We start from the raw sequence: 15,770 nt of genomic DNA on the forward strand, positions 1-15,770 counted from the left end.
CCGTTCCGCATGGGTTCCGCCATCTTGAAGTCGTGGACGCCTAGCATCCGCACGTCACGCGGCGAAAGTGATGCCGCGAGTGTGCGACTAGCGACTTGCGGCGCAACTTCCGGGGTGCAAAAAGAAGCCACAAAAAGCAGCTTCTTTCTGTTGCATCCGGGAATCGTGCTGTTTGTCAGCTGCGGTTCCTGGACGCAGCAATCAGCGGCTCCGCCAGAGTGCCATTTTTGGGCGCTCTGTAACATGCCAATATTTGACCTTGGCCAAATGATGGGTCATTGACCAGAGTCCCTAGCATGGAAGGAAGAAGATGAAAATTAGAGGTCAGCATTGCCATGTTTTAAAAACTTTGATGTTCTTTCCTATGGAACAGCAGTACACTAAAACATATCGATTGATAAAACGCCATATGTTTTTAATCCAAGAGACTAAAATCCATAGCAGAGCTGCTGTTCAAGCAAGGATGAGCTTTGTTTCAATTCCTGTTCATTATTATATAGGTGTTTAAAGATTTATTTTCTCTTTTCTCTGTGTGCATTTGCAAGAATTGACTAATTTATCATGAGAATCAGTCAGGTATGCTAGTATCATATAATATACTTAAGTGTTCAACTGTTCTTTTGCCCCACAGTAAATTGCTTAAGGACAGTTCCTTCCTTAACTGTTGTTTTTATTTTTAACTACTGTTTAACAGTGACATAAAATGTTCCATTTTTAGCTGAATTATTAGTCTCTAATGAATATTATTGGAATCATTTATGCACAGATGATTATGGGAACTTCGGTTATTGGTCACAAATAGTGATACTATTTATCCCCTTCTGTTCTCTTTATACACACTCTCCCTTGGCAAACTTATCAGTTCTTTTGGTTTCTCCTACCATCTCTACGCCGATGATACCCAGCTGAACCTTTCCACCCCTAATCTTTCACCAGAGCTAGAGCAGCAAGTGTCATCCTGTTTAACAGCTGTCTCCCACTGGATGCACCATCGGCGTCTGAAGCTCAATATGTCCAAGACCGAGCTTCTTGTTTTCCCTCCTAAGCCCACCCTTCACTACTCCTTTTCTATTTCTGTCAATAACATCTCTATCCAGCCGGTCCAGGAAGCCCGTAGTCTTGGTTTCATCTTTGACTCCTCTTTGTCATTTATCCCCCAGATCCAGACTACAGCCAAAGTCTGTAGATTTTTTCTCTATAATATTGCCAAAATCCATCCATATCTCTCAGCTTCTACTGCAAAGACACTGGTCCATGCCCTAGTGGTCTCACGACTAGACTACTGTAACCTCCTCCTGGCAGGGCTTCCCCTCTCTCATCTCCACCCATTAATTTCTGTTCAGCATTCAGCTGCACGCATTATTTCACTCGCTCGCCGTTATGATCATGTCTCCCCTCTGTTGTCCTCCCTTCACTGGCTCCCTTTTCCTTTCCGCATCAGGTACAAACTTTTGCTACTCACCTTTAAAGCCCTGCATGGGCTGGCCCCTCTTTATTTAACTGATCTTCTCTCTCCCTACATCCCTACTCGCACTCTCCATTCTGGTAGCCAAAGTCTCCTCTCTCAACCCAGGATCTTCTCTGCCCTGTCCCGGATCCGTCCCTTCTCTCTTGCTGCCCCTCATTCCTGGAACCTTCTTCCTCTGCATGCATGGCTCATCACTTCCCTAACCAGCTTTAAGGCTGAGCTGAAAACCATATTGTTTAGGGAAGCGTTCTCAGGGAATTTGTGATTGTCATCTGGCTGTCTGATAATATTTGATGTGATTTGTTTTTATATTTGATGTTTTTAATTTGTTTTTCTTTTCTATATGGTAATGTTATCTATTCCTCTTTTAATTGTTACTATCTTAGAGTGTACGCCTTGGACAGGCTTTTATATACTCTTTAATTTTACCGACTTTGTACAGCGCTGTGTATAATTACATCGCTTTAGAAATAAAGTTTAAAAATAATAATAATAAAGCCCAAAGATATTTCAGAGTTATTGTTCTATGACATTGCTTTCTATCTCATTGGACCACTACTATTATAAGCCTAGTACTGTCTTTTTCAGTTACTAGTGGCTTTCCAATAAAGATTTTCTCCCTAGTACTGCTGCTTATTTTTCTTCTTAAATGGAGATCTCAGGAACAGAATCTGGAGACTTTAGCATGAAAGACATGTTCTCCTTCATAGAGAATTCACCTCCCTACCCACTCCAAAATATTTTGTCAGGAAGGACAGATTCTAAAGTCTATTTGTTTAGTCAATGGATGCATTTAGTACCCTGTTGTGGGAAAAAAGGTGCTCTGTACAAAGCAAACAGTGATCTTGGAATTCATGAGCATCCCGATAACCACTTGAAAAGGATGATGCTTGTGTGAGTGCTGCCTTTGAGGCATGTAGGGGCCTGACATGCTGCAAATCTCCCCCTTCAGGTACTATAAAACAAACAATGTGGGGAGCATGGGGAGGCCACATCAGCTGTAGAGTGGGTGGTGGGTGCTATGCAGGCTTTGGTAGTCTTTTTTTCCATTTGAAGAATGGGAGAATAGAATTATTATTATTTATTTCCTACCTCTTCCCGTGGTGAGGTTACAGCATGTTAAAATACAAAACACAAAAACACATAAACCTACAGTTAAAATACAATACTATTAAATCATTAAAATACACTCATAAGAGTTCATATACAAATCAAGAAGCCATGATTTAAAACTGGATAGGCTTGCTGGAAGAGATTAAATGCAGTCAGTGTTTTCAGCTGTCATATCTATTCCGGCAGGTCATTCCAACACTTTATACTTTGCCTGGAAACCAATTGGCAGCCAGTGGAGTGTTTTAAGGTTGGTGTAATGTGTACCTGGATGTACTCATAATCAATCTAGCTGCCATACAGTATTCTAAACCAGGAGGAGTTTCCAGACTTGGAACAAAGGTAGCCCAATATAGAACACATTGCAGAAGTCTAATCTTGATTTTACCAGCACTTGCACTGCCATCTTCAGGTCCTCCAATTCTAGGAAGGTCTGGATATGATTGGAATGTCTTGAAACTAATAGAATAAGAGTCATTTTGTTGTTTGGATGTGATGCCCTGCCTTTACTTAACTCAAAGAACAGACTTCATAGTGAATCTGTGATTAGATTATTAGTCTCCAAGGATGTGGTTATTAGTCTTAGACCAGAGACTGGAAATGTTGTATTTTTGAACTTCTCTTGTCAGTATTCTCAGCAGTGGCCACATTGGCCAGGGGATTATGAATATTGCATCAGAAAGGAATAGCTTTCCCAAGCTTTGTCTCAGCTGAGCTTTGGGGTGGAAAAGTGCATTGCCAAGGCCTCTGTATTACTTGTCTCTCTCTGCCTGAAGGGTGAATATGGATCTCTGTGTCTACAATAAAAAGGTAGACACAGCAGACAGCAGTACTGGACCAAGGAAAATGGGTTTTGTTCTCTGCACTCACAGCATGTGGCAAAAAAGTCCTTGCCTTCCTTTGAGGCTGAGTGTGTGTGTCATGCCCAAGGACACCCAGTGGGTTTCCATGGCCAAGCAGGGTGCGGAAATAACAAAGTCTTAAATCAGCAAAATTTCTATAGTTTTGAAGAGTCCTTTTTTAAAACTTTTTTTCCTTTCCTGTGTTGCCATTGCTTTTGGTTTTTAGCCCGGTCACTCAAGAAGCTTTTGATGTAAGTCTTCGGTATTTGTGCCCACACCTGGTTAGGTTAAAATCCTCAATTCCCTTTTGTTTCTGACCATTGAGGTGCTATGATTAATCCTCCCCATTATAAAGAAAACACAACAGAAACTGCCAGGCAGAAAGCTTTTTGATGTTTAGCCTGCAGTGTGTGTAAAGATGGGTTTTAACTTTGCTGCACAGAAACCCCCCTTTGCAACCTCCCTGCCAGAAAAGATATTACAAATGGTATTGATTGCAGAGTATGATATACACTTAAGATTATTCTTTATTGCTTTTCACTTTGTTCAGTAAGTAGCACAGCACACATTAGAGTGAAACCTAACACCACTGACTAAGGCCTCAAAGCAAAGCACACCTTCTGTAGCATTCAAAATTGTGTCTCCTTATTTTATTTTTTTAAGGTGCACTGCAGAGCTTCTTGCTCTCTGTCTTGAAACACTTCCTCTTTGGGAGTGGGAGAGATAATGTTGCTAGGCTGGGTTCAGCCAAAGCTGATAGTAGCATGGGATTCCAAATGGCAAAGCCACTGGCTCTTTTTCATTTATAAAAATAATCCATTTCTCAGTTTCGAGTCTTTTCCACAAAAGCTCTGCTAAAATGAGTCCATGTTCTCTTGTAGTTGAAGACAATTGTTTTCCAAAATGTTAGCAGTTGTTTTTAATCAGCTTTTAAAATGGAACTTTGAAGAGTTCAGATGTGCTTCGTACACTTTATCTTAATGAAAAAACTTACTGCAGCCTGGAAAGGCAGGCCAGAGTTGAAGGTGAATAAAAATAATGTGCTGGAGGTCAGCTTCTGTTTTGTGGCTAGCTGTATACTGATGTATAAGTCTAGAAATTTTAGTAAAAATATTGACCCCAAAAAACTGGTTTGACTTATTCACGGGCCAGTGTAAGTACTGTACCTCTTATCAAAAGAGGAATCATCCCCTTCTCTGAGTGGAGGGTCAAAAGGTGAGATCTTGGAGCCTTACTATCCCTGAAACATGGCTAAATCATCTGTAAAAAGCACGAGTGTGATAACCAATCGTGCTTTCCTCCCATGATTTAATTATCATTGAGGTGTTCTGCTCTTCTTCCGTCATCAAAGAGTTCATAGAGCAGCCATTTTTAACAACAGGAACTTCCGTTATTGGAGAAATGGCTGCTCCGTGAATGCTTTAATGATGAGAGAGTAGCAGGATGCCTCTATGATGATTAAATCGCAGGAGGCAATCATGATTGGCTCTCAGAGCCTCACACTATACAGGCAATTTAGCCACGTTTCAGGGATAGTAAGGCTCTGTGCGATAATCGCCATAGTCTGTGCTAGGAGAACCTAAAAGAAGCATTAGCCTTTAGGGTGAGCATAAACAGTTATGCCTGCCAGAATTTTGTACGTTCTTGGCATTGTTTTCCTTTGCTTCATCCTTTATATCCTTTGTTATACGCCCCTAAATTTTACCTTGGACTTATGCACTGGTCATATCAAAATCCTTAATTTTACAGTACTGTTATCCATCTAAGTCCTGTTATTCTTTAAGAGGAATGTTTTAAAAGTGCATCTAAACATACAGTATCCTTAATTTTTATCAACTGCAGTTTATTATTTACTTATTATTTTCTTATGTCATTTTTTTCCCTAAACTGGTTGCAAGACAGCTCACTTAAAAAAAGTAGTTTTAAAAACAGAATTAAAAACATCACATTAGTATATATAACAAGTTAAACATATAAAATCATTTAAAACATACTATATTAAAATATAAAATAATTGACAACATGCAAAAGCAAACACTCCAATAAGAAGCCTCCTTGGGTGAAATTATGTATTAAAAGTCTGCTTTAAAAAAAAAGTTTTTGTCTCTCAATGAAAGGAGAACAGGGAGGGGGCCAGACTTGTTAACCAAAACAATTTTAGATTTGTTTTTGGTAAACTGTTCCTAAATTAAATTTGAGTCCAGGTTTTAGGATGAACCTTGATCATAGCTTTGTTATCTCTTAATGCAGGAATGGTTAGTTTGAGTTTTTATGTTGGCCACAGAAGTTTCCAGTTAACTATTCAGTTCTTGGAGGTATGTCTTGCTTTAGAATTGATCAGGCTGATGAATTGCTAGACTTTGTAGTACTTGGTGGCATCTTTTAGCAGTGATAATATGACAGTTGTGGAGTTTATGGACTTTATCACACAGTTTAAAAAACTGACTTACCACTGCCAAATTCAATTCAAATTTGGCATACATTCAGATTTTATTGCACACATTTTTGCCGCCAACACTGCAGACAGTTGCATTCCAAGTAACAGACAGCTAGAATCCGAGTCCAGCTGGCTCATTTGCAAAGCCAGGAAGTTCCCTGCTTTGAAAAGAGGCTGTCTGAACTTGGATTCTAGCTGAATGTTACCTGGGATGCATCTGCCCAGCAGTGGTGGCGACAAAAACGTGTGCGATAAAATCTGAATGTATCTAGAACTTGAATTGAATTTGGCAGCTGTAAGTCAGTTTTTTAAACTGTGTGATAAAGTCCTATGTTTTCAAATATAGGGAACTGAATCCATAATTCAGAAGAGCTAAAGGGTTGGTTTGCATTATCTGTGGTCCTTTAAATCTGGTAACAAGTTTTCTTCCTGGCTGTGAGTACAACTGTGGATAAAGTACATAGCACAGCTTGATTTTAAAATTTAGGCTTGCTAGAGACTAAAAAAAGTTCCCATGAGGATTCAATCCAGTCTATAAATCTCCATTGGGCCATCCCTTCATATTATATTTAACACACTTTTGATTCACTTCTAGGATATTTTATGATCTGTGTGATGTAAATCTGTGTCTTGCCTTTCCTGAATACAGGATTGCACAGTAGTCTCAAGTTTAAGACTCCTGGGCATGGTACCATTACAAACAACTATGCTGATTTTGGCTGGGTGCCTGGACATGTTCATTCATGAAAGCTCTGTGTAAGAGACAACTTTTAACTACATTCTTCCAGTACAACAGTTATGCTTGCATGCATTCTGCTGTGGTTCCTTAACCCTGGAACAGTTTTTTGTGGGTCAGTGGTGCTCAATGTAAGGATAATGAATAGAAAATCCTTATTCTGTTAGCCTGTTTTTTCAAGCTTTCAGAAAATTTAATACTACACAAGATTTTTAGATGGTAAATTTCTTGCAGGCAGAGACTTTAAAAAAAAATGAAACTGCCATTCACATGGGCAGTACCTCATTGTTAATAATAAAGAGAGATAAAGAAAAGTGTTGAAATAAAGCTGATCATCCTAAATCTTTATTCTTTTTCCTGCCATGCAGAATTACAGACAGCAGACATGGGAGCAGCAGGAGCTGTTATGTCAGCTACTGTTTCTGTTTCTGAAGACATCCTTTAAGAGACAAGAATTGGTCAGAAGCAGACAAGGAAAACTTTAAGGGGAAATTGGGAGCATAAAGCAAACCTCTGTGGCACCATTTAAAAAGATTAACAGGTTCATTATTAAGGCATAAGGTTCATAGACTTGAATTCATTTCATCAGATGAAATGAATGTTATTCCTGTCTTCTTGCGTGTCTATGTTCAGGCTCACTGCCTCTGCTACTGATGTAGAGATGAAGAAAAAAAGGATTAAGTGATGTCCTCAGATGGCAGCAAAATGCAAAAATATAGTCTGTGGTAATTCTACATAAAGCTGTATACTTGTCAGCTAAAGTTAATACTTGTTCATCTGATGAAGTGTTAAGTCAATCATGAAATCCAGCAGATACCTATCCTCTTTTGCATACCCTCCCACCCTGAGGCCTGCCATTAGCAACAGACCAATATACATGCAAATCACTCCTGCCTTCCCAGGGTCACACAGTATATACATACCTTTCCAGGCAAGCATTCTCTGAAGATGCCAGCTACAGATGCTGGCGAAACGTCAGAAAGAAACTCTTCTAGAACATGGCCACATAGCCCGAAAACCCCACAAAAAACTATGGATGCCGGCCATAAAAGCCTTTGACTCAATCATGAAAGCTTGTGCCATAATAAATCTTTTTGGCCATGTGCCACAAGCCTTTCTGTAATATTTGTTACTACAGATTACCCCAGATATCATTCTGGAAGTTGGTGTCATGAAATTTAATAAAATTAACCTAGAAAATATTACATATTTCAGACATTGTTCAAAGCTATGCAAACCTATTCTTTCTTTTTTGCAATATTCTGGTGTGACATGACAGTATTCCAGATGAATACGTATAAAGTGTTGAATCAGAGTAGATGTCACAATGTGGCATTATGAACAAAAATCAGCTGAAGCCATTCTGTAGGGTCATTTTGTGTTTTGTGGTAAACAGGCAGGCTTCAAAAAGTACCTTGCTGCATCCCTGTAGCCTGATTCAAGCTAATGACATCACTACTAAAATCCACCAGGGTCCTCCTGGAGTCTCAGTGCTGCTGCGATAATTTCATATTTGGCTATGAGAACGTAGCTGGATGCTTCTCTGAGCCCATCTGCTCTCTGTGATGCATAGAAGTGCCATGTAGTGCAGTTTTAGGGGCTTTTCAATAAGTTGGGGGAGAGTGTAATGTAGGTCTTTATGCCGATAGTTATGGTATGCTGGTGCTGAATGGAGGCCACAGTTAGTTTTGCAGATGTCATTGCCATACATTGATGATGATGCAATGTATAAAACTCCTCTCCAACATTAACGTCATTGGTGGACAGCATCCTCCTCCTCATCAGTGTCTGCAACACTTAACGGCATTTAACTAATTGTATGGTTTATCCTGTTTTCTTATTTTCAAATGCTCAAACCCATGGGCCTTTTAATTATAGTTCTATTATAATTACGTTTAAAATTGTTGCATATTTAATACAACATTAGCTATCTACCTGTCTAGCAAAATAAATATAAAAATTTGCCAGGAATGGAAGAAATATTACCCAGTATTTCCCCTCTGAAGTGCAAAAAGCAGCAGAGGAAGACCCTACTTCAGTGGAAGGGAGATTTATTTTAAAAACTAGTCTGACCTGGATTTCAAAAAGTTCTGTCTTTCTCCCCGTTCCCTGTTGTCTTTCCAAAAAAAAAAAAAAATGATATAGATTGGCCTGCCTAAAAACAGAGCCATGTGGTTCATTTTCTCCAACTCCAATATTTCTTTTCCTGAGTCCTTTCTGTATTTCTCATTGTGACAAAGGGAAGGGCATCCACCCCAATGAAATGTGATGAATTATAGAACCCCAGGCCACTAAATGTTATATTTAGTTTGGTGTTTAATTGCAGTTTCTTGTGAGTTGAGATAATAGATAGAAACATCTGAATTAATGAATTAATATCAAGCAGTGATTTTTCCATAGTCCTTATGCTGAGAAAGGGCATGACTGAAAATATTTCCCAAGTTGAGCTCTCCAAGGATGTATGGTATCTTCTCAGAATTTGCCTTCTCCAGTTATTAATATTAATAATAATAAGTTTATTTTTGTATAGCGTATACCATTGCAAAAAGTAGTTCATATAAAAACATATAAACATAAAATATAAGCAACAACTACATTGTAAAATATACATTGCATTGCAGGGTTAAAATTGTCTTTTTTTAAAAAAAACAACAACAACATGTAAGATGAATCTAAAGAGACATAAGGGGCCAGATACACTAAAGCTCTATAACATTGGTTTACAGAGCTGAGGATATTCAAGAATAGTTGGGCTTCAAAACTATCCTGTGACGCAACCATCGTCTTTACAGAACTTTCTCCAGTTAGAAAACACTGCATTAAAATTTAAAAGTTGTGATTAGGTCATAAACATACCAATACAATAGTTTAAAGAGGACTCATTGACTTCATGTGCATTATCCAGTCACTTTCTTGCTCCATATGTGTAAAGACTGCAGTCTGCAATTGTTTTTGGGAATAATTACTAATATGTTAACATCTCTTCCCGAGTTCAGCAGACTGGCTTTAAGCACCAGCTATCAAAATATCCTTAACAATTCATTTGGCATATTAAGTACTCATAAGCTTAGAAGGTGATTATAACAGAAAGAGATTATCCTCCAAAAAGAAATGGTTTGGGGGTTTGCAAGGGGATAACTATGTTAAACTTTGTTTCCAACACTAGCCTTGCCTTCATATCCTACAATTAGCACTGAAATACACAAGTGTTCAAACACTAAAACTTAATTACTCTCAAATAACTGCAGTTCTGGGAGCTTAAGCGTAACAATGTTTTTTCCTCTTCAAATATTTATAAGCTTTAAACAAAAAGACTCTTTCAGCCTTGCAAATGCAGAGTCTTGGGACAGATGGAATGACTATTTAGATTTCACATCCAGAGAGTTTGCTGGTAATAAATGGAGAGGAGGGGGGACACCATAGTTGGCAAGAAATCATATTGTGCAAAACAATCCTTAATTTAGGAGGAAACCCCACCTTAATTTGGAACATTTTTTAATCAGGCATTCATCAATATCCTTCCTCAAGCTAACCCAAATTCAGTGTTAAAAAACTGCATTTTGCAATTTGCATGAATTATTTAAGTACACAAGTTATTTTCATAATCTGCTACTTCTTAGCCTTGGAGGGAACAGAAAGATGACTTTTTCCTTATAAATCTGTCCATTTGTTAAGATTTTCCTTTGAGGCTCTGCTCTTTTTACTCTCTTCTTCAGGGATTATTCAGCTGGTGACCAGATAGCAGGACTTTTTGGTGTTGGTTCCCTCCATATGGGAATATATCAATCCACAGTCTGTCTTTCTATCTCTTTAGGCATCTTCAAAACTTTCTTACATATTTAACAAGCAAAAACTCCACCTGGGCTGCTATATTAATTTTAATATGTATACTATACAGTGGGCCCTTCCCTTGTGTGTACTTTCTCACCTAGCCCAGCAGTCATGGGTGTCAGTGTAGGTAGTTTGGAGGGGTTTTCCCCAACAAGGCCATGGAGTCCTCCACAGCCAATACTGAGCACCAAATCTGCAGCCAACCACCCTCCACCACCTTTCCCCACAATTCTTCTTATAGCTCAACAACCCCCAACACCCCAGATGCTTCTTCTGCACCAGCCAGCCTGCCTCCCAGCATGAAGTAGCAAACCAGGTACTGTGGCCAGTGGAGGAGAACCTGAAGCAATCACCATTGCTGAGGATAAAGTCAAGCAGGCCAGCCAATGGCTGTCATGCTGAAAGTGAGTGGCAATAGCCACTTGGCCTCTGGCCCCTGGATGCTGCTAGCTGAGAAAGAAGCAACCTTGTAGCAGCCGCCGAGCCCTACAAACTGCTCACTGTCTTCAATCTCTGCCTTAGATGCCACTAACTAAAGGAAAACCAATGCTACCACCACCACCAAGTCCCACAAACCACTGAGTGCTCAGTGTGGTAGGAGGCAGAAGAAAAAGGAGGAAGACCAGGTTCCAAATGGATAGACTCAATCAAGGAAGATATGGCTATGACTCTGAAGACCTAAGCAGGACAGTTGAAGAGGCTTGAAGGTCTCATTCATGGGGTTGCCATACGTCAAACTCAACTTGTTCATGTTTGGGTTTTGTCCTTATTTGGGACAGTCAATGCAGCACCACCATCTCCAAATATTCAATGGGACAGAAATTTAACCCCCAGACCTACCAAAGCCGTTCACTATGACATATAGACAATGTAAAAGGCACATACCAACTGACACAAAGTGGTTCCACATATACAAGCATGCACCCATCCTCCAGTTTTAATGCTGCACTCTACCATTGTATTGCTAAGCTATACTGAACTATAGTGTGTGAAAAGGTGCTACATTTACTAAATGTACTATATGTTTTTATGTTTGTATTCATGTTTGTGTCTGAGTGTGTAATATAATCTTAAGGGACATAAATGTATTTTTCTTTTGGAGCTTAAATCAACATTTTCAATCATGTTTTGTTATTGACCTAAGGAATAAGTTAGTGTATCAGTTAATTGCAATCTGATAGATGAATAAATGGTTAATGACAGGATTTGTGAAGTCTAAGGCTTTCATGGCCGGCATCCATAGTTTTCTGTGGATTTTTTGGGCTATGTGGCCATGTTCTAGAAGAGTTTATTCCTGGAGTTTCTCCAGTATCTGTGGCTGGCATCTTCTTTAGGTCAATGACAGGATTGTTGGTTGTATTAATATATTTACATGACTGACCTGTCCTATACTAAGCCCATATGTAATTTATTAAATTATGACTATAATCATTAAAATTAAGGGAGTTGCTGAGAGAACAGATTTAAATCATTATTTAACTAGTTTACCCTATTGGTAGTATTGTCGATCCAAAATACATGCATTCAAAATATGGTGCATAAATTAAAGCCCTGCATTAGATCGAAAGAGAGTTTGTATCCAGTGTGGAAGAAAGTTTCCTGCTGCCTTCTCCTTTAATATCTCATCTCATATTGTCCAGAAATATTCCTTGGAGAAAAATTGGGACATCACAGTTGACTGCAGGTGGGCCTAAAATAAAATTATTTTAGGACTCAGATCCTGGCTGAAAGGATCATGTCTTAGTTTAGCAAGCCAGAAAGAATGAATAAGCCCTTTGCCCCTGTTCACATCGCCTCTTTTCTGACACTGTATATTTGATAGAAGCACTTGGATTACTTAGTACTGTAGATTTGCCCATTTCTGGAGTAACTGCTAATGGAACTCAAATGCCAAAAGAACAAAAAACAAAGGACTTGTTTGTCTTCAAATAATATGTGTCTTTTTTTTTTCCAGATCCAGAATGCTAATGATGTTTTAATAGCACCACTGGAGAAATTTCGTAAAGAACAGATAGGTGCAGCAAAAGTAAGTTGCTTTCAAATATTCTTATTTCTGCTATATTATTCAATTACTGTTTAATCTGTTTAGTACATCCCACAGCCAAACTATGGTAGGGGGAAACTTTGTAGATTTTCGTATTGGACTAAAGGGTTTGAGGATACAGGAGGTGCACATCTGACCTTCCTCTTATGCTGCAGAAAAGCTGAACATTTATTTATAGTAGTGATTGGCAAAATTGTACCCATCATTTTGAAGTGGGTACACTTGAAGATTTTGGTAGAGAGATCAGTATCTTTAAATGAAAACTTTGCTAGTAACTCAAACACTGTGTTCAGAAAATGTTTACAGATCTAATAGATAAAGATTGCACACTGTGTGTGTGCTATTTAATACTTAATTTAGTTCTGAAAACAGCTGTATTTGAACATTGCACTAAACCAAGCCTGCACGACATATGACCTGGGGGCTGCATGTGGCCTGCCAAAGCATTTTGGGTGGCCCATGAAGAGGTGGAATGGCTTCAAGACTCCTCTGCTCTTCGGCTGCTTGGCCTTCTCCTGAGGAGAGGAAGAAGATGGGCAAATGCTTACCGAGCAAGGCTCCTCCATCCTCTGGCTTTCTCCTGAGGAGGAGGCCAGGAGGTGATGGCGGAGGAGGATAGGCAGATACTTGTGCTACCAGGATCCACTGCTGCTAAGCTTTCTCCTAAGGAAAAGGCCAAGTGGAGGATGAGAATGGGTGAACACTTGCAATGCTCCTCTGCTGCTCAGCTTTCTCTTGTGGAAAAGGTCAGGCAGAAGAGGAGAAGGACATAATTGGTAATAATAATATTATTAATTATTAATTAATATTTAATTAAAACCTATCTGTGGCCCGAAGACATTAACCTATTTTAATTTTGGCCCCTTCCTTCTGCCAAGTTGTACCGGTCTGTACTAAACCATAACATTTGGAGACTAAGCTACTGTCATGCCACCCATCCTCCTGAGTACAGCAGTAAGGAAGGGACTAGAAATCTCTTTCATTTTAGCTTCCCTTTGCTGTATCAGGACTGTGGCTAATCTTAATAGTTGTTAGTTGAAATTACCAAGATCAAAAACAATGGTCTGAAGACTGGCTACTTTTACTAAAACAGAGCTAAATGACCAGTTTCTCCAAGTTTAGATGTCACAGTAAGCTGTATTTAATTAAATGTGGAAGTAAATATGGCAATCTAACATGGAAAATTATGCTGCCTTTGGCAACAGATCTTTTTATTCAAGCTGCAGAAAAGTGGGATTTTAATGGGTTGGAGATGTAGTTTTTAATCTACTTACATTGATTTTTTTATTTCAGTAGTGTTTCAGTATTATAATTTGTGTATGTTTGCATGCATGCATTGGAAAACTGGTTGGATGACCTGAAGACACGAGAGACATAATGGTTTCACTGTTGTTTGTTGCTGTCTTCCCCCAAGCAATCATTTGAAGTATCTAGAATTTTGTCTAGAATTAGGTCATTTCCTGCATTGTTTGTAAAGTTGTTCTTAGCACTATAGAAATAGGACACATCTATGGAACTAATGCAGGTAACTGCTCACCTGCAAAAATTGCCCTCAAATGACCATATACCATGGAGTTTGTAACAGCTGGCTCTTGGCAAGTTAAACTTAAGTCTCAAACCAGAAATCCTTTTGTTAAATATGATACCCGATGAAACCGAAAGGAAACATGGAAGAATAATTTTCTATATGTTGACTGCAGCACGATTAGTATATGCCAAATACTGGAAAGTTAGTAAGGAAATCGGTATGGAAGAATGGGTTTTAAAACTATTGGATTTGATGGAAATGGATTTGGCATCAAAAAAATTGGAAGACAGAGGAAACACTCGATATCACTCAGATCAGGGAAGGAAGGAAGGCAATATAGAAAAAGAAGATTGGGGAAGAATTATTGATTATATTTCTGAGAAATGGCCAAATATCCAAAACAAAATTGACAAGGGCTTCTTGAAAGAGAGCTGATTATGTATATCCAGTTAAATTGATATATTAATCTCCTTAAAGGAAAATAAAATAAAATAAGAAAAGACAGTTTAGGTAAATATCTCAATTAAGCTATTGGGCATTATGGATATACAAGTTATTGCGTCAAATAGATAATTGGAAATTACAGATATTTAAAATAAATAAAGAAGGAAAAGTAGAAAGGAAACAGTAAGAAAATGAAACGGTTTGGGTTTGCTTTGGAAGTCTTTTTAATTTGTCGAATGATTGAAGGCATGGAAGGAAGAAGGAAGGTATGATTATGAGAATGATGGATGTTGGTTATGGGGGGTGAGGGGATTGAATTGTTATTTGTCATATGTAATGCGAGTTGTTGTATAAATGTTGTATGTGTTTATATTGTTTGCTTAATAAAATAATAATAATAAAAAAAAGTAACAGCTGGCTCTTACAAGGTACTGAAGTGTCATAATAAATAGTATAGGCATGTGTTCTTGAGGGTAGTAGCTTACAGATGAGCAGATTTATAGGACTCCAGTGGGCCTAAATACCTAAAAGCTCCATATCCCCTCTGATCTTGGAAGCTAAGCCCTGATTAGTACTTGGATGGGAGACCACCAATTAAAACCAGGTGCTGCAGACTGTAATTCAGAGGAAAGAAGGGGTAAAACCGCCTCTAAGTATTCCTTGCCTAAGAAAACCCCAATGAATTAATGGGGTTGCCATAAGTGGACAAATAACTTGAAGATACACACACACACACAGTATGTTACTGAGAAAAGGAGTAGAGAGTGACCCAATTGGAAAAGTTATAGAATTCTCAATATGCCAATTTCATGCAGTTTCTGGGAGTGGAGCATATGTAGAAGACTGATCTGTTATCCCTGATGTGTCTAATAGCCACTGAGAGGCCTATGCAGTATGAATCATTTGCTGAGGACAAATGGACTACCTGTTCATACTGTACGCTGCTGTTAGCTTCCCAGAAGTGTCCTGATGGCTGCTTTGGAATGGACAATAGGCATCATAGACTACTCTCTCAAAGCAAAATGTCAGTTCTTAAAAATGTGCTGTATTAAACCAATTGTGCTTTTGTTGCAACCAAGGTTCAGTGTCTTAGGTCTCAGTATTGACAATGTATGTACAAGCAAAAATTCCAGATATTATGTGAGAAAGAACAGCCGGCGGACTCCCCTGATGAGCTGCATTGCTGTCAGGAGGTCGCGCTGACCAAGGAGACCCTGCCAGGCCTGGTACGCCCCAGCATGCTTTGCTGGGGTCATCAGTAAGCCCAGCATGCTTTTCTGGGGCCAAAACATCATCTGATTGGCTGGCTGAGGGCCGGGGAGGAACTTCC

At 38.9% G+C, this 15,770-nt stretch overlaps 1 protein-coding gene across 1 annotated transcript in view; it reads left to right on the forward strand.

Moving 5' to 3' along the window:
• ARHGAP42 (Rho GTPase activating protein 42) overlaps nucleotides 1-15,770 on the forward strand; it is a 204,912-nt gene that overhangs the window by 92,467 nt on the left and 96,675 nt on the right. Inside the window, exon 4 of the mRNA XM_042457785.1 lies at nucleotides 12,379-12,450. Coding sequence (XP_042313719.1) covers nucleotides 12,379-12,450 — 72 coding nt within the window. The remainder of the gene's footprint in view (nucleotides 1-12,378; nucleotides 12,451-15,770) is intronic.

The sequence above is a fragment of the Sceloporus undulatus genome, chromosome 3 (assembly GCF_019175285.1).
Source record: "Sceloporus undulatus isolate JIND9_A2432 ecotype Alabama chromosome 3, SceUnd_v1.1, whole genome shotgun sequence".
Lineage (NCBI taxonomy): Eukaryota > Metazoa > Chordata > Lepidosauria > Squamata > Phrynosomatidae > Sceloporus > Sceloporus undulatus.